This window comes from Numenius arquata, chromosome 2 (genome assembly GCF_964106895.1).
Source record: "Numenius arquata chromosome 2, bNumArq3.hap1.1, whole genome shotgun sequence".
Lineage (NCBI taxonomy): Eukaryota > Metazoa > Chordata > Aves > Charadriiformes > Scolopacidae > Numenius > Numenius arquata.
In genome coordinates, this window is record NC_133577.1 from 89,894,653 (window position 1) to 89,919,954 (window position 25,302).

A 25,302-nucleotide genomic window follows, 5' to 3' on the forward strand; every position below is an offset into this window, starting at 1 on the left:
TCACTGAAACTATTAAGTTATTGTCTGGCAGTCTGTAGACAAAGAGCCATGGCACACCTACGGATTCTTACTAAAGTTCAGACTGTGATAGAGCACATTACCTTGGAGTAGCACACTAAAATTTCTGCATCATAAATGTAATTGGATCAAGATGATGGATCTTTCCTAACTCATTTGAGATAAAGACTATCAGGTCTTCATTTGCTAATAATAAAGAAACATAATTCAAAGGCCCACCACTGAAAATGATTCAAGAAAAAAAACTTCAATTGCATTGCTCATGACAACAGTGTTTATCAAAACAGAATAATCTTCTCTAAAACACAATGTGTTAATTTTACATTCAGAGTAATAAATTGTGCTGCCTTTCCCCATGACAGCAAATGTTTATTTTTTCAGCAGCCTAGGAAACTCCTACTTGTTGAAATCTTATGCAGATTTGTACCAAAGGAAATACTATGTAACAGAAGAATAAAAGTTAGTTTGAAAAAGGTTAGATTATCAGCATATTTATATGTGCGGAAGTATGTATAAAACTTATGTATGTATATATTCCCATTTAAGACAAGATTTTGCATTTAAATAGTTAACTGCAAAATAATTCAGAAAATAAAGGAAATGAAATAAATAGAAGAAACTGTGACATAAAAAATACTCATTAGAAATTAAAAATTCAAGTTAGATACTTCTTTTACAATTTTAAATTTGTTAATTGATTTTGATTGAATCGGTAATCCTCAGTTTTTGAGGATTATTTACTTTATCCAAAAGGATCCATTCTTTCATTCTTGTAAAAATACTTAGGAGTCTTTCTAAAGCTACAGACAGTCTCTCATACCTTAGAAATATCTCTGTTAGATTCGGTAGTTTTATTCATAGTCTACATCATTTGAATACCATACAAAATAGCCTGAATACTGCATGTGCTTTAAATAACACTTATTCTAAAGTAAAAAAATATATCCTCACAACTGAATGCAGCATTTGTACCTGGAGATAGATATACTGGAGTGAGAGCTAAGTAACTGGGCACTACTGGAAGTGTGCCTACAGCAAAATATATCCATCTTTAACACGATATACGTATTAGATACATAGACAAGATACATAGATACATAGAGAGCTTTTAATCTGTAGATCCACTGCATGTGGATTAATTTTGACTTCTGTTAATATCTGAAATTCCCATTGGAAATAGTCAAAGAGATACATGCTCAGGGAATCACTTCAGTGCTAAGATGACAGATTTGATTTTAAACATTTCTTTCTTAGTAAATGATCCCAGCCAGCCAAGCCCCAAATAAGCTCAGCTCTTAGGTTTAGGGCCCATCCTGAACATAACACGGCCATATCCAAAGACTACCTGCTGACACACTTTGCGATTTGACCTGCAGTGTTCAGGTTTATAAAACAAAGGTAAAGAAATAAATTTCCTCCCACCTGGCACGGCTGAATGAAAGGAGGTGTGAGAGGCCAGAAGGGATCAGGCTGACTGCAAGAAGCAGCTGTACATCTGGTGACCTTTTCTGTTCGTCGCCTGCTATGATCTTGTTGTTTGGCTGTAGGATAGTGGTTCAGAGCTGGCCAAACAAGCGTATTAGCCAGCGAACCCCCTCCGCTTTCTACCGGCATCCTGGGTCTCCTACAGTCTGCAAGCACACACCCTTCAGCTTTATACAGTACAAAGCACTGATCAAATCCCTCCGAACAGGCTGGGTTCAGGCTGCTCGCTGGAATTTGAGCCCTTGTCAGTCACGTAGGAAGTCTGCCGGTTGGACACTTTGTGCACTGAAAACAGGCCCTTTCTTAATTAGTATTGAGACTTGCCCTTCAGCAACATCAAAACAGGTGCCAGGGGAAAAGCCAGAATCTCAGAAAAAAGTGTAAATTAAGCATCCAAACAACAGCTGGGCCCTGCTTGAATTTAATCGTATGCAGGCAAAACACTTTGGGGTTAATCAAATGAAATAAACTGCTGAAATCAAGCATAGTACTTGAGTCCAGCTAGCAAAACATGAATAATAAATGAAGAATATGAAAAGTCTTAGCAGAGGTTTCCAAAACACCTGAGAAATGCTATAACTTCCAATTGATAGATTTTGATATAAAATAATGTATCAAGCAAAGGCTTGATGAAATAGGTCAAATTTCAGCCTGATAGTCTTTGAATGACACACGTACTACTGCCACCAAGAGTCTTTTGTGGTGAAGCAAAGAGAGACACAAATAGTATTGAAATGAGATGAATACGATGCTCTTTTTTCACTCACATACAATACTTTTGCTCAGTTCTACAAAGGGAAATGGTAACAACAAACTCAAGCCCAAGATGAACTGTGAGGGAACAAAATTTCTAGCTATTAATAGTTTCCTTCTCCAGACCACAGCGAGGAAAAAAGTGCTGCCTCTTTTCAGACACTGAAAGTGTGGAAATTCGGAGGAGCTCAGGACTAAGGCTATGATGAATGCATTTATAGCAAAGGCATCAGAAAGGACTGAGTAATTTTCTGGTCGGCAAAGGCACTGCAGAAGATACTCTGTTCATATAGCTCTCTGCCTGCCAGAGATGGATGGATCTACAGAAAAGATAGGCAATGATCGAATTTTTGTCTGCATTAGACTTACTGTTCATTCAGGTCTTAGCCTACTGGTGTGCAAACATGACTGAAAATGAGGGTCACAGTAGTGTTATCCATTTAGAGCAAAACACGGTTTTGATTTCTACTTTTGAGATTAGGATTACTTCTCCTTTAAATGCCAGATGAAGTGGGGGCTGGTGAAGTATGTCTTTTAGATTAGGAGGTAAATGATAAATGAATACATGCAAGTAAAGCATTGCTAAGACAGTACAAATTCATGAAAATTAGAAGCCCATCTGGGTTTTTCATAAATTTGTCAAATTAAATCAAGTATTTGTTGGTTACTCTCATATTTTTTTAAAAAGTATATAATCACTGGCATTTAAATATCAATTCTGTAATTAGACTAAATTTCAGAGGCCACATCACAATTAAAAGGTGGTATATACACTCTGTTTCAAGCTGGATTTTATTCCTGATGTTGATGTGATACTTTGTAGAATTTATTTACATAAAGTGCTCAAAGGACTGACAGAATTAGTACTAACACGTCTTTAAGGGGTCTCTTTTGATCCTTTGGACTTACGTGGAAGTGTTTTATTAATGCTTTACATCTTCTGTACCAGAAATAGCACAGAATGAACTCAAAACCAGGCTTACTGTGAAACCCTTCTCAGTTTTTGGCTTTTTAAAGTATGTATCTCATGACAGCATCCCCCCAAAATATTTACGTGAAATATCTAGTAATATCTACTTTTCTACTTTTCTTTTAAGATTGTATTCATTGCAAAGGTGTCTAAATCTCTTGTTCATGCCTGGAAAATTTGAAGCCTCTAAGTTTCATGCTCCTGAGAAGTTTAATTTTGAGAGAATTTCCACATGTTGGGGATTTGGAAGACGGAAAGGTTTCTCTGGTACCATTAAAAAACCCCATGTGCTAAAAGGATCAGCTTTAGGGTTGCTTATAGACTTTAGAGTTTAAAGTTTAGGTTTAGAGTTTAAAGAGTGTTTCAATGGAGATGGATTAGAAGGTGACTGACACAGTCAAAAGAACATGATTAAATTAACCTTTATACAACACGTGGCATGCATGCACATATACCTATACACATACAAGCACATAGAGGTTTAGAAATGAGGTACCTCTGAATAGGCAAAACCTATATATATTTTTTTCTTTTTTTTTTTTTTTTAACTGTCCTGTTGAAAATGTTACCCTTCCAATTAGATCAGTAGAAAAGCTGTGGGCATTCTTACTAGGTGTTCAGAAGTCCAGAGGCAGTACATGGGACCAGAACTCCAACCAATACAATGTGAGTTATATAAGTTATTTCTCACCCATGCAGCAGAATTAGTTTGAGTGAAAACCAAGCCAAAATGTAACTAAACATTTTTCATTTGACTCAGGTTCTTTGAAATATGGACCAAACCTAATTGTAACTTGTAGCTAACTAAAAATTTGCCTTGAATAGGTAATGTTATTAGAAACCAGACAGTATGGTGTTTAGTCCACACAAGGAATGCTGGCCAAAGATATAATCAATGACTTCTAAATAACACTGGGGAGGGACCAGATACAATTTGCCTAAATGAACTGAACAATGGCCTCATTGTCTCAACTTCGGAGGACAATGCCCTGTCTTCCTCACTCCATTGCACTTGTTGCTACAGCAACAATGCTACAGCATTGCTGGGGTAACTGGAAAAGGATAGAGACTAGAGTCATCTTTCAACTCTCCCTTTCAACACATCAGCAAGAAGGAATATGCTGGTGTTTTCTGTTCAGAACTAATGGAAGATGAGAAGGGAAAATTGCTTTTTCGCCCACAGGGTGAAGTGAGAAACAGTACCAAGACCCTGAGTTATCACCATCAGTGTGGCTCCCACACCAGCTCTAGTACAGGCACTTGAGCACAAAACTGCCACAGGCAAATGATTTAGTCTTACTGATGTGGTATCACTGTCCAGAATCACAGAATGGTTTAGGTTGGGAGGGACCTCTAAAGACCATCTAGTGCAACCCCCGGCTCTGGGCATGGACATCTTTCACTAGGTGAGGGGCTTGCAGGAATCAAGATAACTCCTCTGGATAACACCAGCTGCTGCTGTGTGGGCATTAACAGGGCACTCAAGAGTGGATGTGGGGATACTCGTGATTGTGCTGTGCCCAGTCACAGCCCACCTCCCTCTGCTCCCCACTGCAAAGTAAAGATGCTGCAGCCCTGTGTTCTTGGTGGAAAGACAATGTCCCACAGAGAATCACAGACTTGCTAGTAAACACTACTACCCAAGGCACGCTAACTTAGCTATTCTGACCTCTTGGTGTTGGTTTTGATTTGTTGCTCTCAGGATGGGTGAGCGAAGAACCGCCCAGCCTGGCAAAGATGAAGATCAGTGTCTACAATACGAGTGAAGGAACCTCATGCCCAGGATAGGCATGCTGGCTATAAATTCCCAAATGAATAACCCAACTCAGAACCTCGCTTTTGAATTTACAAACATTGCAAGACTCCAATATTGTCTGCTTCACTAGTTCATTCTCAGAACTCAGACCAGACTGGTGACCCATACAGCTACAAGGGTACAAACACCCAGAGGTGTTCTGCAGCCACCGAAACAGAGCAGAAAGTGCTAAGAGTAGTTCTTCCACATTTTCACATGTAGCAGTCCGAAGAGAACAAGCAGCTTTCACACAGCTAGAGATTATTTTCTCACAACATGAACACAGTACTCCTTTACCAACTGAAATAATTCCTTGAAAATACTGGCAGTATTTATAGATCTAAATACTCAGCATATCTACATTTTGAAGAAAGGCACTCTACAGGTTGCCCATGACATCGGGAAATTGCCTTCTTGAAATCCAAAATGATACTCTATTGCAACTGCACCTCCGCTTTCCTTGGGAACTGTAACTATAGTTATATCCTGCATTGCATTTAAAAATCACTATACAACAGACTGTTCAGTAACTATCCAGTAAGTTCATCCAAAGCCATAGTAACCAGGCAGGATTGTAGCTCACATTCCCTACCTGGCATTATTTTCTGATAAGATGTTCAATAACTCATATTACTGGTGTATGACAATTGGAAGGAACATCAGGGAGCTCTCTGTGAAATAGCCCAGTTTCCATTAGTTATATATCAGCATAGTTATTGCCACATGAATTCTATATACAATTGTACACTGTGCTTCTCTCCACATCCATCTATTTGTGAAATGAAACTACAATGAATTCTATCAGAATATGCAATTCATGCCCTTTCTTTCATTGTGCCTCCTTATTTTGGGGCTTTTTTTTTAAATTTATTTGGAGGAAAGAGTGAAACTGAACAGGATAGGACTGTTGTCACATCCAAAGGGTAGAAACTCTCCTTTCCATTTCCACTGTGTTTGATTGCAAGATTTCTTCTGCTTGAAGCTGAAGCAATAAAGACATTTAATGAAATACTTAATTTACAAAACACCAAAATAAATAAATAGTAAAAGTCCCCCAGACCATGTGCTGAGTAAGAGCTATTAGCCAGCCTGGCAATGTATTCTTTGATACTATTTCTGATCACAAGCAAAAATACTTACATTTGCTGAAAGTTGAGATGTAAGGGTAGCAACTTTCTCTTGTGATGCAACCAGCTCTCTCCGTAGTTTCTGAATTTGCTAGGGAAAAAAAAAAAAAAGACTGCTGTCAGCATTTCAGCAATTTCCTTTGGTGTCATTTTTTTGTTTTCTTAAGGGACTACTAACAGGTTTACAACATCTTAGTTTCATATTTTAATCTCAGAACTATTCAGAAATACAAATTATTAAAAATTGGCACTTAGTGCTGCTCCAACTGTTTTCTTACACTTAACTAGTGTATGAGCTAGGATCCCAGTTAAGGGAGCACATATGAGCAAATGCTTAGTTACTTTGTATGTGTAATCCTCTGTTTGCACATGTAAATGTCATGGGTTTTTTACCAAATCCTGTAAATTCCAAACATATTCCTAGTGCAATCAAGGATAGCAGCCCTGGATGAGGACTGAGATTATGAAACATGAATGCATTTGGTTGAGGTTCACTGTGCCTGACTGTAGACATGATGCAACTGACATATGTTAAATGTCTACATTAGACTCAGATAAAGTGTCAAAAAGTACTCCCCCACTGCCTGGCATGAAGAAAGTTTTGATGACTACCTCAGACACAGATTTTTGCTTCATGGATGTCTAAAGTTAGATGAGTTAAAGTAAATTTAACACTTCCTACAGTCCCTGCAACTCAAACATGCAGCCTCTTTAAACCTTACATACTTAAGCAGAGCATGGAGTTCCACTTTGAAACCACTTTCATATTCAGACATAAAAAAATTTTTCCAGACTGGAGAAGTAAAATGTCTAAAACTAGCCTAGGAGAGGGAGCACATAACATTTACTAGTGAAAACTACAGCACCACTTTAATTTTATGATTGCTGTCAAAAACAACAGGGAATATTGCACAAGCTTTAAGAATGAACAAGTTCCTGTCCAGCTATGATACAAAAACAGCTAGGCCATTTACACTAGCCAGAACAAAGGAGATAGATTATTGAGCTGTTCCCCATCCTGGACTGTCACTTTTCTTTTTCCAAGTTTTTTCTTTGGTTTTCAACAGCAATTATTCAACCTTCCTGCTTAAGCTACACTTTCATCAAATTCCTGCAACTGTACAAAAGTGGTTTCTCATGAAGTGCTGTTCAGAGTAGACCTAGATACTAAAAAAACATCATGTAGAAATACATAGGAAAGAACTGTTGTTTCACCTCTATATACAGCCCTATATACAGTGCAAGGAAATGAGGAATTGTCATTTACATGACTGAGTTATGGCACGCTTCTTTAGCTCCTTTGCTTTAACCTTCATTGAAGAGAGCTTAGAGAATTCAGGTAGAAATTATATTGAAATATACTGCGGCAAGTAAGGAAGCACATGTTTATTTGTTCAACTTCCTCAAAATATCTTAGTTGACTTTTTCTCTGATTAGAGTAGTAAAAATAGGAGCAGCATGAATGCAGGTGTGGGAAGGCATGTTGCTCTGTGAAGTGGAAGTGCACCCCTTAGCGCTGCATTTTATTGCTGCTACTCCTTGGTGCCCTTTTAATACAAGCAGGACTTCATTTTGAGAAAGGCTGTAATTGTATCCAACTGCTGACCCGGGCTTGTCACCCATTCTTATACACTGTGAGGAGAAAGAAGCCATTTTCCACATCAGATTTGATTTATATCTGAAATCAATCTGTGTTGCTCTGAAATCCATCAAAGTGGTCAGTTTCAGAAATTTAATATAATGCAAAATGTAAGGGAGAGAAGTTCAAAGCGAGCATTTGAAGTATTTTCCTCCTGAAAGGCAGTGCATTACCTAGAATTGCACAGTCCCTTAGATCTAGTGCAGAGGGGTATTAAGTCTGAAATCAGACCTATCACAACTCCTCCACTCAGAAGCCCAATTCTCATCCTTTCTTTTCACCTTTTCAGAACCTCAGCCAGGAGGCATTCTTCAGCATGATGTGAAGAAATTACCTTCTAGTGCACTAGAAGCTTCATCAGCTCTTTACAAGTACCTTCCAAAAAGTGGTTCAAAGAAACAGGGTGTCTTTTCCCCAGCAACTCACTAGTTTAGCTGTAGCAGATAAACAATAAACTTTAAAATATCATAATACAATACACAACTACAGAAACAAAGAAAGGTTTTTACCTCTGAATGTGCCTTTTCTTCTGCCTGGAAGAAAACAAAGAAGAAATGGCTTAGAGACAGTATGCAACATAATTGTGGTAATAGAAAATAAAAGCCAGCTACACTGAAGTGAAATGAATAGTTTCACGGATCCATTACATTTAAGGAAGGTATGCAGTAAAAACAATAAATGGAATTCTTTTCAACTTACTTGGCAAAGCTCCAGCTGAAACCCCAAAGAGTTTGCCAGCATACTGACAACATTAAACAGTGGATAAAAGGAGAACAGGAACAGAACTGCAGAAACTGCAGATACATTTCTAAGATACAAAAGAAAATTTGCTCTCCCGTCACAGCATGGACCTTTGTCTGTTACCAGCAAACTTTTACACTGTAATGATTACTATGGCTCCTGGAACTATATTTGTTTTATTGTATACTGAGCTATATTCCTAATACACTAACCCCTGCTAAGTGAAGTTGACAGCATACCAATAAAACATATATGGGGGGAAGGTGAGGGGAGAGGGTTACTTGCACTTTAAAGTGATTTCTTCCATACAGAGCATTGACCAAAATATTAAGGGCTATCAAGGCACGTTAAAGTTTCAGCTTAAGCTTGCTCATAGTATTCAATAATTTTACATATTTTCCATATTGTTATGTATTGTGTCATATAATGATGCTATTTACTCAGCAGTCTTCTTCAACAAGCCAAGAAACTAAATCATTGCAAGGCAAACCTTTGAAAGTCATTAAATTTGTAAGCATGGGAGTAGTCTAATTTAGAAGGCATTCAGTGGACAGAGAAACCTTGCTTCAGTGGGATTATAATGAAAGGAATTGTGTGACACGAGAGGAACCCTTTCGTAACACAAAATAAGAATCAGTTAATGTACTGGAAATTGATCTGCCCCGTGATCTGAGGTGGCCCAAGTTCAGAGCAGCAGTCGAACATTGTCTGGAAAAGAAGTAAGCAGTAGAAGGAAAATGTGGATAGAAGAATTAGCTATAAATAACACCAGAAAGGCTAAGAAAACCCAAGGTAAGAGTTCCTCAGAAGATCTCCTGACATCAGGCAGTATCTGTGCTATTACAAATTAATATAGCAGGTTTTTTAAGCCTGTATTAAGCACAGCTTTTGTGCTGTTAGAATTTTAATAATTTGGTATAGAAATTTTTTCTTTATCTGGTGTAGAGGGAGAAGATGTTTAGAGATATCTCTTTCCATACATGTATATCTGTTAACAGTCAGTAAAAAGACTGCGATGCTACGGTATTTCCCTGTGCAACACTTTGAGCTGCTCTTGGCTGAAACTACTGTAATATCTGATACATCACTACATGGGAATGATTTAGTATAATGTTTATTTTATGTGACATATACTGATACTAACTTTCTGATCTATGTTTGCAAAAAGGAGATCTGTGTTTAGAAAAAAAAAAAAAGAAATTCTATTCCTGTTATTGTGTCTTCAAACACATAGTGCATGAAAAGTCACAAAAGGCTCAAGAAAGATCACGCCCCCTTATGAATTCTACTGAGCCAAGGAAAGCAAAAAATATAGAAATTTTGGGTTGGTGACCTTTTTCTGAAATTGCCATGTGGGGATGTGGTCTCTTGTCCTTAGACCACCAGCCCCTGCTGATGAAGGTAATGCTGCATGTTGCTACCAGTTCACTCCCTCACTGTACAAGGAAGTGTTGCCTCTCTCCCAGAGTTCAGAGAGGTGGCTCCCACAAGTCAACCTTTGTGGGCAGTGGAAGAAGTATATCAAAGAGAAAGAACAGGATTCTGGGAATACTACCAACTTAAAAAAAAAATAATCTGACAACCAAGTACATCTGAGCAGTTAAGAGTTCATGCTGGCACCATTGTAACCCAGCACTCAGCCATCGGTTCAAAATGCTCTAAAAGGAAATAATTTTTTTTTCTCCCTCTACTTCTCCATCATATCCATGCATTCCATCCTCGAAAGGATATTTTTTTCTTTTTTTGAAGACTTAAAATATTAACATACAAATGACATGTCTTTACACATCTCCTTTGCGCTTGGCTTAACACAGTTAATGAAGTCTAGGGATTCTAAGTGTAGCTAATGCTGAGAGCCAGTGCGAGAAATATAGCAATTAACTAAATATGTGCAAATTGCAGTGTCTCACCTACTGAGAAGGAGGAGATTAAAACTGGAGACAACCTATCATAATTTACACTACCACACATCCTTTTTCAACTTCTCAGAGAGCTAGATATATTCACTGCCAAAACTGAATCACTATTTCAATCCTACAGTCTAAGTTTGCTTAGATGGCATACTTTCCTGTGAAACCAAATCTTTTTCTCTCTATATGCATATCTTACAAGCCAGATTCATATCTTACAAGCAAGATTATCTTACAAACCAGTCTATTCAAGTAAGTCCTGAAAACCCAAATGCAAATCAAGAAGAAAGCAAATACATACAGAAAATACTAGCAAATGCAGAAACTTCTGTCTCATTGGACTTATTCATTGCAATGGCAGCAAAACATGAAATGTCTCTTCTGAATCTCGTATTCTAATTCTCAAAGAAACAATCTTCAGAGAATAACTTCAAAATTTCCAGCTATACTTTGGTAATAATACATAAAGATCTTGATCTTTATTTAGTACTTTGTCTGAATCTCTACAGTGATTAGGCTGTAGAAAATGACTAGCACCAAGGCTCAAGGCAATGCTTGAGAAATCTAATAAATACATTTGAATGAAATATTTATGGAGAGGCACCTGCTTTGGAATTCCTGCTTTTTGATTTTGGCCTGCTTAAGTAAGGTAGGAAAGCTCTTGTACTCCTTGAATCTAGTAACAGCTGAAAGCGAGTTACATGTGCCATAACTGTGAAGCCATCCCTTTCTGGAGGAAATGGGGCACTGCACCGTATCATTGAATGATGAAATGTTGTTCTCTGCTTCCAGCTGATGTGATACTGATTGCCAACCTTTCATGTTTCTAGACTCCACTTGTGCATCATCTTCTGATTAATTGCTGAAAAGCTTATACTTTTTTTCACAGAATGAGAGGGATCAAGCATTCTGATCAAAAATCATCCCTAAAGGTCAATCCTAGTAATTTTGACACACTAATATATTTCTTGCCCTTTACAGATTATTTTTCCATTATATTGTCTACATAATCCATAACTTCAGGATTGGGGCTTAGCTGCAATGTGAATTCAGTCAGACATTTCAGAAGATATTCCACTTACAATATGAACTTGGGTAAACAGTTTGTCTTGCAGGAAAAATACTGTTCTTTAATACCATGGGGTTTAGATAATATTTCCAAGATACTCTGTAATCTTTAATGATAGCAGGTTATATAAATAGAAAGCATTAGCAAAATGTTGTTACATTACACGACATCAGAGCAGAGGTATTTCAGACTCACTGACTGACTTACTGACTGATTGGGTGCTGAAAGTATCCTGTGTCACTTTATAATTTGATTTTTGCCATCTATCAGTTTCATAATATTCTCCTGAAGTCTGACATCAAAGATTAAATTATTATTTTGGACACACTCCCCCATGCAAACTGATCATGGTGTCTCATAGACTGGGAAATAGTGGTAAAGATTTTTCAGCTACCAAAACGTAAGTGAGAAGCTTTGGTTTGAATGTTACATGCACGTGACTGGCTCAGGTGCAGCCAGTCTGTATGTACATTCTAACCCCCCAAAATAATTCAGGACTGGTCTGGACTGGAATTTCTTCCAACTTGCTGCTTAAGGCTTGGACAAACCTAATGTGTATGAACTTGATGTATAGACCTTTTTATGAGTAAACAGAACTAGGAGAGTTCTGTTCTCAAGTTCTACCACATTGTGGTAGACGTTGTGCATGGATGCAACCCACTTTCCAAGCTAACGTGAGTTTAGCATTGAGACAGGGCAACCAAATGGTACAAATGCATCAGATTGCATGGGCTTGGTATTCCCAGGGAAGAACTGGTGTTGGCTCTGGGGAGAGGAGTCCATGTTATTCCCTATTCAACACCTGAAAATACGGGGAGGAGACAGACTGTTCATGAATGCACAGTGGGAAAGTAGGTAAGTGAAGAAGGACTACTACAGCATGTAACTGTAGTTAGAGAATAGGTTGCAAAGCGACTGTCGCGTATCAGCAAGGGAATGCCCAAACATGTGTAACTCCTCCCATATGGATGATTTCTTGTTAGCAGAACAACAAATTATGCAGATCTCAAAAAACCCCCACCAAAATAATAAAATAGCAAAAAAAATGAAACCCAAAACTTCTGTTTGAGGTAGAATACAATTATTACTCAACCTAATTAATATAATTAATTAAGAATAACAATTTTTTAAAGACACTCTTCTCTTTGGAAATAACATCTAAATGCTGTCATTTGCAACAAAGATCAGTAGACATTTAAACTGAAAATTGTATCTCCCTTGCCCTGGAGCAATCTTGTGTTTCTCAAGAACTGTACCTCAAACAGTGACAGGACAAAAACACTTTGTAAATTGTGCAATTAGAAAACTAGCTGAAAAAAGCAAAATCACTCAAATTTATCAACTACAATAACATTAGGACCCCTCCCTTAAAAAGAGACTCCTAGACCATTACTTTCTTTTTAAGTTTAAGAACACACAGTAGGTAATTTTAAGCAGTTCTAAGCAAATCACATAAAAAGATGAAAATAATGTATTCTAAAATAGCATGACAGTAATACCAATGTAGAAAATAAATGTTCTTGCTTTATTGCAGTACAATTTTAATCCTTCTAAACCTCAAAGCCTTGAAAGTTTCATGAACAATGAACAAAACAGAGGCAGGCAGAACTTTTTTCTAATATGTCAATACTCACCGTAGAGTAGAGAGAGGATGTGCTGGAGACAAGTGATAATGAGGATCCATGTACTTTAAAAAAAGGAAAATAACATGAAATATTGATGCAAGCATAAAACTTCCCCCACGGAGCTCAATCACTAAACATCTTTTTAAAATGAGAACCAATCTTCCACAAAGAGCAATTATGAGCTATCAGTAAAGAAAAGCTATTGATATTTTTTCCTGCACTTAAAAAGATTGTTCTATAAAGAAAAAAAAAAGCCTTTTTCTGTGCATGAGGTAGGAGAGCAAGCCAATGAGATTCAGTATTATTACGAGCAAATCAAGCATGACTTTTGTTGTTTTGACAACAAATCACTTTGTAAATATACTCTTTAGAGAAACCAGATAATTGAGCTATTTATACACCTGTCCAAAGCTGAGCAAAGTGATTTTAATACTAGACTATGCTTTGCACAACCGTTCACATTCCCCGGGGTGAGTTCCCAGGCTTTACTCAGCTAGTTTCTGCCCTCAGCACAACGCAGACCCATGCATGCTGGTGTTTGTATACTGTGTGACTCACAGTATATGTGAGACTCACAGTATAGTCTCACTATTTCCTCTAATCATCAGAAGAATCAGCCTCAAGAGCACCAAGTGAAGTTGCAGGACTGCAGGTCAAAAACTGGGGTTCCCGGCCTCTGAAAATGGCAATTGAAGACTAAACTGAGACAAAATTTCCCCTTTTGCTATTGATTACTCTACTGAGGAAGAACGCATTAACAGAGAATTTTAAGGAAGAGAATTTATTTCATTATTTCTTTTCATTGTTGTTCAAAAGAAATTTGTTTAATATTTATAATCTGCCAGAGTTTGGTAATTAAATTATTTTGCTTTAATACTGACATTTGTATTCCAAATTGACAACACAAGAATATTTGGATTAGCCAAATAGACTTTAAATCTGGTTTTGTAACTGGGAAAATATTTACCAAGATGTGGTACACCGACTGAAACACTGTTCCTTTCAAGCTATCTCTGGTTTTCAGTCCCTGCTTTAAATGTCCCAGCTAAACTCCCATTCTGCTCTCGTACAGTGTGGCTCTACTCATTACCTCACTTCTTTCACTATAACATTCCTCAGAGCTCCTATCTTAAATAAAATACATTTGGCTTTCCAACAGCATCATTTCATGTTAATCTCTAATGACCGTAAACTGCTGAAAACTGTTTATTATTGCTGCACTGACTTTCATTTACTCAGGTTGATCATGGTTATCCACTCCAGCTGGATATGAAACACAACCAATGAAAAAGCCTTCATCAAAGCCACCGCTGACCCATTACTGAAATTCTAGATTTAACACCTCTTTTTCTATGCATAAATTATTTGCCTTGTTTTCTCTATTATTCTTCCAGTGTTTCCTTTGATAATTCTCCTGTTCCTCAGCAAAGGGTCTGTAGTCACCTCTGTCCTTGAATTATGTGATATGCTTCTGTGCAGTCAGCCATCATCTCTGTGCTGACAACTCACAGCTTGATCTGTCCTGCACCCTACTGCTACTATTATATACCCAGATGTCTGCCTGACATATCATCTAAAATACAGAAGAACAAATTGAAAAGTAAAAGTATTAGTTATCCGTTATTTCATCTAGGACTTTTTTTTTTTCCCCTTTTATCTCATAACTATGAGCTCTGGGGCTAGGGGGAGACTTTTTTATTTGCTTGTTATAAAGACCATTTATATTGTTATCACTTAGCAGTAAGCAAGATTGATAAGAAGATGTTATAGAATGAATCTCCATTAAATTTTAGTATTTTAGTGGGGTTTTTTTTTGTGTGTGTGTTGCTCTTTTTTTTTTTTTAATTAAAGAGTGTGAGAACTTTGTGCTTGTGGGAATTCTGCAAATAATCAGATTTACCAGAATTGTTAGGCAGAAGAAAATGTTACAGTGCATTTCATTAGGAATTGTCAGATGGTCCATGGTTAAAAAAGAAAAAACCCACAAACCAAAGCCAAAACAAAAATATTGCCCAAATTCCAGGTATTGTACACAGCATTAAAGAAAACAGACCAACAGTAATAATCTGCATAAGGAAAGTAGTGAGGTCAGAATTAATGACAGAGCTTAAATACAGAAATTCACATAGTGTTTGCTGTAGGAGACTGTAGGAAAGTGGGGAAATGAAATGATTATAGAAGAAAGGGAGGCTAAGTAGCACTGGCATTTGGAAAAAAAAAGGAAAATACAGAAGTAGGACTAAGAAAGCATTGAATCACATAGTCAAGGTATGCTCAGACACTTCAAATTTAGAGGCAAAAAAAATAAAATGATTTTCCGAAAATCACTTCCTTTCCTCCAAAATTTCTGACATAGGATTTATAAATGTATGCCATACACAGCATTGCATATTACTGTGTGAAAGAAATATCTTCCATGCTTTATGTTAAGAAAGTCCTGTGAGTCCAGTTCAACAGAATTAAAAAATAGCTTCACAAACTTAAACAAGTTTTTTTGTTGCAGAAGAACTATTTTAAAACTTTACTACATTTTGGAGGACTGTTTTGGGGGCCAATTTTGGGGCCCATTTGCCGATCCAAAGAGTAACTAAGTCTTACCTTCTTCCATGCTGTCCCTGAATGAACCTGAATGACTAATCGCTCGTGGTCTCTCTTCTAAGGATGTAGCACTGCCACACAGTTGGGAGTCATCATACAGATCAAAAGATGTGTCTTGTGCAGGGATGCTGTTTGAACGCATCATACTGGGTCCAGGAAGGTTAAACTGAGATAGGTTGGTTGGACTCACTGGAATACAAAGCTTTATTAATGAAGCAGGTTTCCATTAAACGAATTTTGGTTCTGCACAAAATTTTAATGTAGGACTAGCATGGTTAGGTGGACTTTACACTGTTGAGAAAATGAAAGGCTTTTATTCCTACAAACAAAGCCACCACAAAAAGGTGAAGCAGATGATTTCTGAGGAGCTGGATGAAACTAATCCTGTAAAACACATGGTAACACTAACACCGGTGTCTGAATACACACTTGTTCACTTTGATAGCCCAAGACAGAAAATCCACGGGAGAGATACAAAAGTTAAAAGTTAAAAAGGAGTAAGAAGTCATAAGTATTTTTTATAAACAGCTCTTCTAATAAATCAGTGTCTGTATTTTTATTGTTACATACCTATGTTACCAACTGCTGTTGAGACCAAAGTTCATTGGCATATGCAGGACATATTTATCCTTTGATTTTTCTGATTAACCAGGTTAAAATTCCTGCACAGCCCAGTTGAATCTCATCATAATAAATAGGAATAATCCCATCACTCATGGTTGAAATCCAGAACAGCGTTGATGAACCTACTTTAAGTTTTTGCAAAGTTTGTTTGCCAGTAGGAAGGAAAGCCTGGTTATGGTTCACTTGGACCACATGAACTCAATACCTAGAAGAAAAAGCTAAAGTCTATCCAAATTCAGCCTACATGTTTGGACTTGTATTTTAGATCATGCAAGATGTGCTTTAAGCCATAAACTACCACAGCAACTGTGTTGTGAGAGCAAATTATTCCACAGGGCTACGATAATGGTAAGAAGGAAAGAACAATGACAAAATAAATTTTAGAAAAACCCTGATCTTTTTCTCTCTGTTGTGAGTACAAGAAGTATGAAAAAAAGAAAGAGAAGGTAATTGTATGCAGAAAACAACAGAGTGAGAGAAACACTGCTTAAAAAAGATCTGTGTCCAAAACTACTGCAAGTACATGGAGGAAATCCAAAGCAGTGGCTTGCTTAGCCAGGATCCAATTTAATCTTTAAAAGTGGCTTTGTTCAACTTCTTTTTCCGGTATGTAATAGACCAACATTTGTATGTCTGATCAAATTGCTTTTGAGTCATTGTAACCTATAGGTGCCATAAGCTGTGACAGAAGTGTGAATGCTTCAAAGATTGCTGCGAATTCCACAGTAATGGCTGAAAACACAAAAGCTCATTACGAACCCAGGTATGTGTCCAGCGCGGTGCAAATAAATGCTTTTCTATTAAGCATAAAAGAAAAAGTAAAATTATTAGCAAAACTAAATTTGTGTTGGATTAACTTGAAAGAAAATCCAGCAGAACCAAATCCAAAATTTGACCTGAAGTCAAATAAATCTAAAATGTGATTTGCGTCCTAAAATATTATATTGTATTCAAGGATAGATTTGGATTGGGCCCAGTGTAGTTATAGCCAGGTCCAGTCATTGAAAAACATTTGAAACACCTATCTCAAACCAAGCCTGTATGTAGGAAAAAAACATAGTTTAACGTCTGGGCTGACATTCACTAGATCACTGGATAAAATCCTACTGACTGTGAATCCTAAAAGATGAGTAGCTTTGAACTAGAAGCTGATTTCCAGCTCTGCCTCAGATTTTCTTCTCCTTGGGCAAGTCATAGGGAATCTGTGCTTTTTTTCTGTATGCAAAATAGGAAGTATCCTGGCATACTCCATAAAAAAAATCATGAGTTTCCCTTCATTAGTGATGTATCACAATATGGTGATGGAGATGTTAAATTATCTAGCTTGGCAAACTAAGAACTATGAATGGTTGAATTTTATGAGTCTAATCTAGAGTTGGAGAAACGGTGGAGGGAAACTGCATTTACCCAGGTTGGAAAAGTGATATTTTCCAGTTGCAGATGAAGACATAGCTGAAGGAGAAACAAGCGGGGACTGACTGCCAGTGTCTTGCAGGCCTCCAGTTGAATGGGAGCGCAGCCATTCCTTGCCTTCCTCCTGACTTGTCTGCCGAGACGATGGAGTATATCTGAAAAACCACAGCTGACATGCTCAAAACAACAAGGTGACAGTTTGGAAAGAAACAGGTTTCACATAAATACCATTCACCAGTTAGACAGAACAAAACCCTTGAGAGCATCAAGTCTAGTTAAGTGACTATCACCAGGGATTTTACCAAGGTAAAATTTGCCATCTTATTACAACAGACAAAATACAGGACTTGAAACCCCTTTTCTCTTCATCCCCCTCCCCAAAACAGCATTCCCTTCCTTTGAAGAGATATGATGATAAACCATAGAAGACAGACAACTGAGCTGACAGGAAAGGACCTCAAAGCTGCAGGAAGTGCACAGGTTGATGCAAAAGCTGGGAAGCTGTATGGCTAGGATGGGAAATGGACAGACTAGAAGACAAGAAATGTGAGTAGCCGCTTACAAAATGACATCTTCCACAGATCAGGTGGGCAATTGGTTGGTGGGCAGGAGTGAAACAGATAAACAACTCTGAAAAAGGAGTTTGCATCGGTAATGACAGCTACTCATGGTCACACGCAAGGTCTGTCACTCTGAATGTTACTTGGCATTGTGTCCTGCCCCAAACTGGGGGGAGGGAAAGGGACAGGAAAATCCACAATTAGCAGAAACAAGTTCTCTGGAAGGAAGAAGTCTTGCAACATAATCATTAATCAACTGCTTCCAATGGCAGACCAATAAAAGAAGAGAACTGGTAACTCACTGGCCCAGCTTCTTTTCACTGGGCTGGAAAGAAGAGTAATTCTGGCATTGGTTAAACATTAAAATGTGCAGGCAGTGTGGGTCTTAACCAAGAGATTGTTTTCAGCAATGTCTGCAATAGCCTGCTTCATTCAGCACAGTCTCCTGCTGAGAAATGAGCACCTTCTTCACCACTGTCATGAGCCATTAGTGTTCCCCAAACAGCAGAGCAGAAAGGGCTTTTGATACTGTGGCTTCAGGCTTGCAAGGCACAAGCATTTCTGCTTAGAAAGCAGATTAAATGAACATGTAAGTTCTCATGTTGTGCTTGGGGTTTTGTACAATTTTTTATGGCATTAAAACATCTTGTCTTGATTAAATATTTACTTCCTTTCTCCTTTCAAAAAGAGAGCTACGATCTTTGCCTATAAATGTGGTAGAGCAGGGTTACCCTGTGGTTATCAGATCAGAAACATGGCAAAATGAGAATTCAGGATCTGGGTCTTGGACCTCTGCACATTAAATCAAACTGACGGTCTTTCTGGGATAACCGATCAGGTTTATATGCCTATAAGCTGTTTTCCCACTCCATTTCACTTTCAGCTTTCAGCCATTATTACAATTTTACAGCCACAAACCTCAATCATCCCATTGTACCCTTGCAGGGTCCCCTTTATGCCTCTTTTATGTCCTCCACCTTTTCCATCCTCTCCCAATCCAAAATGATTGTTTTGGGATAACAGGAAATTTGATTAGATTCTTTTTAAGGAATGGATAGCGCAGAAGAGCAGAAGGTACTTTCTAGTGACAGTACTTTAGCACTATCTTAAAATTTCATAAAATACTTTATATCAATAATTCAAGAGAATGAACTGTGTAATTTCAGTGACTGGAAGACTGCAGAGTGTCTGTGTGCATGCACATATACCCTTGCTTGCCAAATCTCTTTCCTGGATTAGGGAGATAGGCTGCCACACCGGATGAGACCAGACAAGTTACCTAATCATCCCCTCTTTTAACCATGGAGCAGAGAAGACTTCTGTTTTCTGTGATGAAGACAGCTCTAATTAGTGGGGAATTAGTAGCAAAGTTGGACTCTGTGTATTGCTGGATAGGGATCAAAAAGACTAGCTGGAGCAGGGCTCATTTTATATTTGCAAACCTTGGATATTAAAATAAGCATTTTCTAGCCTTACCCTTTACTAGATCTTCACTTCAAATTGTATGAGTGTTTGCATTTAGAGTTCAAGTTCAGATCCACCTCTAAAACCTTATTTTTCTCAATAATGTTTTCAACAATTAGCCCTATTGAATTGCAGAAGTCTCTTGTTCTGTCTCTTCTAGCTCACCAGGATTCAATGTCTTTTAAGAATCATTGCATAAGGACACTATCTTTAATTGTATTCACTTCCCATGATATATCTTGAAAGGAAATTTATTCACTAGGCAGACTTGGAAAGAAAAACTCCATTGTTAAAATCCGTTTTTCAGTTTGAATCTAACTACCAAGAACTCTGTTGTAAACAGGATCAACAGAAGGAGAAAGAAAAGGAAAGACAGTGTAGAAAAGGTTACAGGAAAACAGAGAAGTAGCAGTCATGCTCAAAAAAATATATACCTTAATCCCTTTTTGGGTAGTGTATTTCTGTCAAGCTGCATGCTGTTAAAACAAAAAAAATCCCTAAGGACATACAGTAAACCGGACTGTTCAGAATCACAAATTTTAAAGGTCTAGATATGTGTGCATAACAGAAGGTCATTTAATGCTTTTTAATCTAACTTACATGATAAATCCCTGACTCACTGGAGGGGACAATAGGACATGGACTGCTGCACATTCGTTTTTCATCTAGACATCTCTGGGCTGGGTCAATAGTAATTTGGAGACTGTCCAAGTCAGAAAGAAGTCCTTCCTTACCATTTCTAACCTTCCTACAGCTTCACCCTGAAATCTGTGTGAGAATCATATGGTCACAGTATGAATCTTTATTTTTCACAGTTGTCTATGATATGCCAATAGATTTCTGAAAGAAATGAAGGTTGCAGCAGCTGCTAAGAGACAGCATGGCCTTGCCAGAAGCCAAATGACAGCTCTGCTTGTAGAAATATGTGCTAAATGTACAGATCCTTGGCTTTCTGTTGCTGTGGGGCTCACATTGTAAGGTGATGGTGGAGATAATGAAAAACGGCACCAGAGCAACGTTGTTCCATATTCACACACATGCAGTGCAAGAGTGGCTGATTACCAGAGGTTTATAGCTGGAGTTTTCCTAATTTAAATCCCATCACTAGAAGGACACCCAGTAGCCTTCCTTCAAATCAAGTGTCATTTGGGCATTTCCTCATAAAGACATGCTAGATCGGTCCCCGGCTAGCGTGGGCTGGATTTGAACTAGTTATCATCAAATACGTGTTGCCATGTTTTTTCCCTTAAGAACATAATTTAGTGTCACCATATGGATTAAGTTGTGAAATGGCATTAGAAAGTTTTTGTATTACATATCATAATCACACCTCTGAGAACAACAGTACCTTAGGACCCTTCCTAGCCAGGAAAACTCTCAGGCCATTAATAAAGGTTGTTTTCTATTGTGCCAGGGGTGCTGGGCACCCCACTGTCATGTAACCTTGATCCAAGTAGGTAAAGGCAGTGCAAATACTGTTGGCGTTAATGATCCATTACCATTAGGGCTCAATCTAATGGACATAAACTCCTCTTAATATCAGGAAGTTTTATAGGCAATTTTACTGCTTTTATCAGGGCCTTGGGGAGAAAGCAAATGGAAGGTGAAACTTAGCAGGATTTCAGCGTAAGCCTGGCTATCATCCATGTGACAATAGCCCTCTGTCAGAGAAAGAACTAAATTCTCAGTATTTTGCTCCCAACTTAACTAACAGGACCAGGAATGGCTAGTGAAATGAGAAAATACATTTGAATGCATGATTCATGTAATTTTTAGTTCCTTACAGAGAAGAATGGGTCCTTTATGTACCTTTATGCACCTCTAAATTTCAAGACAAGCAAATATGATCATAATAACAAAACCAGTTTCTTCTGCAAATACTTCAAACATCCTAATGAACGTTTTCTAATATTACTTTAATTTGAAGTTGTATGTGTTTCAAAGTAATATATAGTATATTATCTAAAAATAAAGGAGCCAATCAGTGCTTCTTTAAAGAGCTCTTTTAAAGAAACCAAAATTTGTAAGTCAGTCAGATAAACAGGCTAATAGTGACCATAGGATTTTGCTAAAAAACTTTTGAATTCAGAGACTCAAATGAAATTGGGGTGAATATTCCTCAACATGAGCATGGAGTTATTGCAGCTGCATAAAAGTGAATGTAGAAAACATTAATTTTGTGTTTTTAAAACACTAAATCTTGCAAAGATGCCCCTAGATTTCAGATAATTGCATGAAACCATCAACCATGGTTCTGTGTAACTATTAATTCAGACCCATAACTGCCCATATCTTTTTAGTCTCTGAAAGCATTCCTCCACCAAGAAGCTGGGTATGTCACTTCTACAGAGACTGGACTTCTGGTAAACTGAACTGAACTGTAACATGCGGTGGTCCCATTAGGACACTACCAGCCTGACCTCAGTGCTCAAAAGATCTCTCAAGATGATATGAAAAAAAACCTGTCCTCTCCTGAAAGAAGCAATGCATTTATGGGAAACTGTATCTTTGGCTCAAAAAAAAATACCAATAAAAGTGAGGCTGAGAATATTGTAGTATACCTGATGTTTCCCTTTGCCATGTCAATTGCCAAAAGTAGTCTTGCAGGAAGATGTCTGCAGATGTAGGCTGAAGTTATTAAGCCCACCATATCTCCATTCCCTTGTGCTTATTTTGCACTGCTGAAACCATCTGCAAATACTCTAGGGGAAATTGCAGGAAGCCTCACAGTTCCCAGGTTGCTACCTGCCCTTGGTGTTGAGGCTAATTTGGGAAAGGGCATTAATGCCATATCTTTGGGCTATATCTAACTATTGCAGAGCTGTTAAGACATAAATTATTGCAAACCAAGAAGCACCTAGGGAGGTCTAGGCCAAGCCGATGGGTCTGGGCCAAGCTGATATGGGTCTTACAAATGGATTTCTAAAAATGGCTGAGCACACAAGAAAATCTGATACATGATGCACTGTTTCACACCTTACAATCACAATCATGAACTATGATGATGATTTAAAACAATTTGAAGTCTTGAAGATTTCAAAAAGTGCGTTTCAGTGCACTTCAATGGCCCTCAAAACTAAACATTCTTTTAAAGTAAACCAGAACAAGCCAGTCACGTAATTTGAAACTGCTTCCACTCTGCTAATCTTAAAATGTCACTGTTACTGCTGATGAGACCACTGGCAACTCCTATATTTCTGCACTTTTTATGCGTCCCTTGCTGTGTCATTCAGACCAAGCAGAAGACAGACACAAATCTGCAGTGCAAATTAAGGGTTCAAAAGAGCTATTGGTCATGTGTCCACCTGGAAAATTTTATCAGTTAAAGCAGTGATATTTCACCAATTAACCCCAGTAGACAGTTTTGTTTTGGAGTATAAGTACCTGTATGATTTATTTTAAACCCTCTAAATTGTTGTAAGCTAAAATACAAGTGTCCTCCCACATAGCGAGTTACACTGGTATAACAACAGAAGTAGACTTGTCTAAATAAATACTGCTAGTGCAAAACCAGCAAAAGTCCTAAGGGAGATGCATATTTTGCTGAAAAAGCAAACACTTTGCTAGTATTTACTGAAACCATTTTCTGGTTACTACAATGCAAAAGAATCTCATGGAATGACATAAAATTTGACTGTAGTAAACTTCAACACAGTATCAATACAGCAGTTGACAGGGAACTCTGTGTTTCTGCCCTACCATTGCTTGATGGGCTTCCTTCAGATGCTTGCCTGAAGACTGGGTGTGGGTAATGTGTGATCATCCCTGGAGGGATTGAGACACACCAGGTATGCACAGACACATGTGGCAGAGACCCTGCAGACCTGCCGTCTCCATAGCAGGTACCCACATTTCTGGAGGTAGCCAAAGTCCACTCTCCTTAGTAGGGAACATAGATGTGCCTTGAGATTTTGATAGTCTTTTCTGGGTTCTTTCCAGTTGCATCAAATCTTCACGTTAAAGCCTTAACATGAAAAAGTAGAATGGGATAACTAGTTTCTAAGACCTACATGTGATACTTCAATTTTCGAAATACTGGGATAATGCTTTGCCTCACAATGGCACTACAACCCCTTAGACACTGTCTTCTTTCTGCAAAAGAGCCTCATCATTTTATATTTTGTGTTTGTGCAAATATATCCTGCCCTGTTATATCCCTTCAGACTAATAAACTATTGATCACTAGCCTTCGATAACTCCTTTCCAACCAGTCAAGCACCTCACTTTATTTTTCTCATTTGCTTATGAGAATATTATTTGAAATAGCATCTAAAGCTTTATTAGGTTCAGGATTTCTTATTGTATCTGCTAATTCCTTTACTCACAAAGCCTGTTTTCCTGCAAATGAATTAAATTAGTCTTATTTAAAAGGCTGTTAATGACTAATCCCATGTTATCTGTTACTTAATCCATTTTGTTTAATATCCTCTGTATTTTCCCAGAAATGGAGGCAAGGTGGCCTCGCCCATAATCCTCTCATCTTCCATCCCGGCCCTCCTCACTCCTTCCTCAGCACAGATCCTTTGAAACTTCTTCTTCAGTCCTAAGGACTGCAGGGATATTTCAGACTGTGTCTGAATCAGGGAAGTGAAAAGTTCATCAGGACCAGTAAATTGGAGTAATCTTTAACCTTTTCATTCCCTCTTAGCATGCTCACCATTAATGATGCTTAGCTATCAAAATGCAGTTAATGCTTCAATGAAGCAAAGCCACATTTATTTGTATCATCTATTATTAGCTCTCTCTTCTCCTTTAGCTTTCCCTAGGCTTGCTCTGTGTAGAGTTTATGTTGCTTGTTAATTGTATCTCAATTGGTGCTTCAGTCTTTTGCGAGCTCTAAAGTGACTGAAGAAAAAGAATAAGCCTCTTTGCAGATAATTTCTTATGCCAGGCCAGGCTACAACTAGTATTGCCAGAGACATCTAAAATATAATCTGAGTTTACAAAGGAAAAAGGGCATAATCTGTTGCCAAACATGTCTGTCTCTAACATTGCAAACCAATGCTTTTGTTGTGAAAAAATATTTTACTACATGTAGGTTTTACTGTATAAAACAGTTAGAAATAACACAGCACTTCTAAGAGGTCTTTCAGAAAAATCAAACAGCATAAAACCTATTGGGGCTTTAATTCAAGTGATGACACCATTTTTTCTCTAGGTACTTATATTTGTTTTGAGGCCAGATCAACATGATAAATGGTTCTCTCTGGACTCAATCATAATATCCCCATATGGACAAATCTGAAACTTAAAAATATTGCCAAAGGCAAAGTATCTGGAACCACTGAAATTAAGTCACTGAACAAATACATAAAGTATTAGTAGTGGAGGTTGCTTAGGAGCTTATGCCAAACCATTAACATTTTAAATGTGATGTTTAACATCCTCTGTGTAAATATGATCTTTGGCATAAATTCATACTTTTCCACATCATCCTATTGGCCTCACCATCCATATATGTAGCACTAAAAATTAGTGACTGTTTTTATAAACTAAATATTAATAATTATC

The 25,302-nt window shown here is 37.7% G+C and overlaps 1 protein-coding gene across 3 annotated transcripts in view; it reads right to left on the minus strand.

Moving 5' to 3' along the window:
• The window catches only part of NAV3 (neuron navigator 3), a 270,214-nt gene that overhangs the window by 31,874 nt on the left and 213,038 nt on the right, over positions 1-25,302 (minus strand). For 2 of the 3 annotated variants that reach the window (XM_074168208.1, XM_074168207.1), the window contains exons 17-22: positions 20,226-20,267; positions 17,762-17,922; positions 15,731-15,919; positions 13,142-13,194; positions 8,297-8,320; positions 6,162-6,239 (exon numbers count right to left, since the gene is read on the minus strand). In XM_074168208.1, the coding sequence (XP_074024309.1) occupies positions 6,162-6,239; positions 8,297-8,320; positions 13,142-13,194; positions 15,731-15,919; positions 17,762-17,922; positions 20,226-20,267 (547 nt within the window). The remainder of the gene's footprint in view (positions 1-6,161; positions 6,240-8,296; positions 8,321-13,141; positions 13,195-15,730; positions 15,920-17,761; positions 17,923-20,225; positions 20,268-25,302) is intronic. The other variant, XM_074168209.1, reaches the window with a different exon arrangement.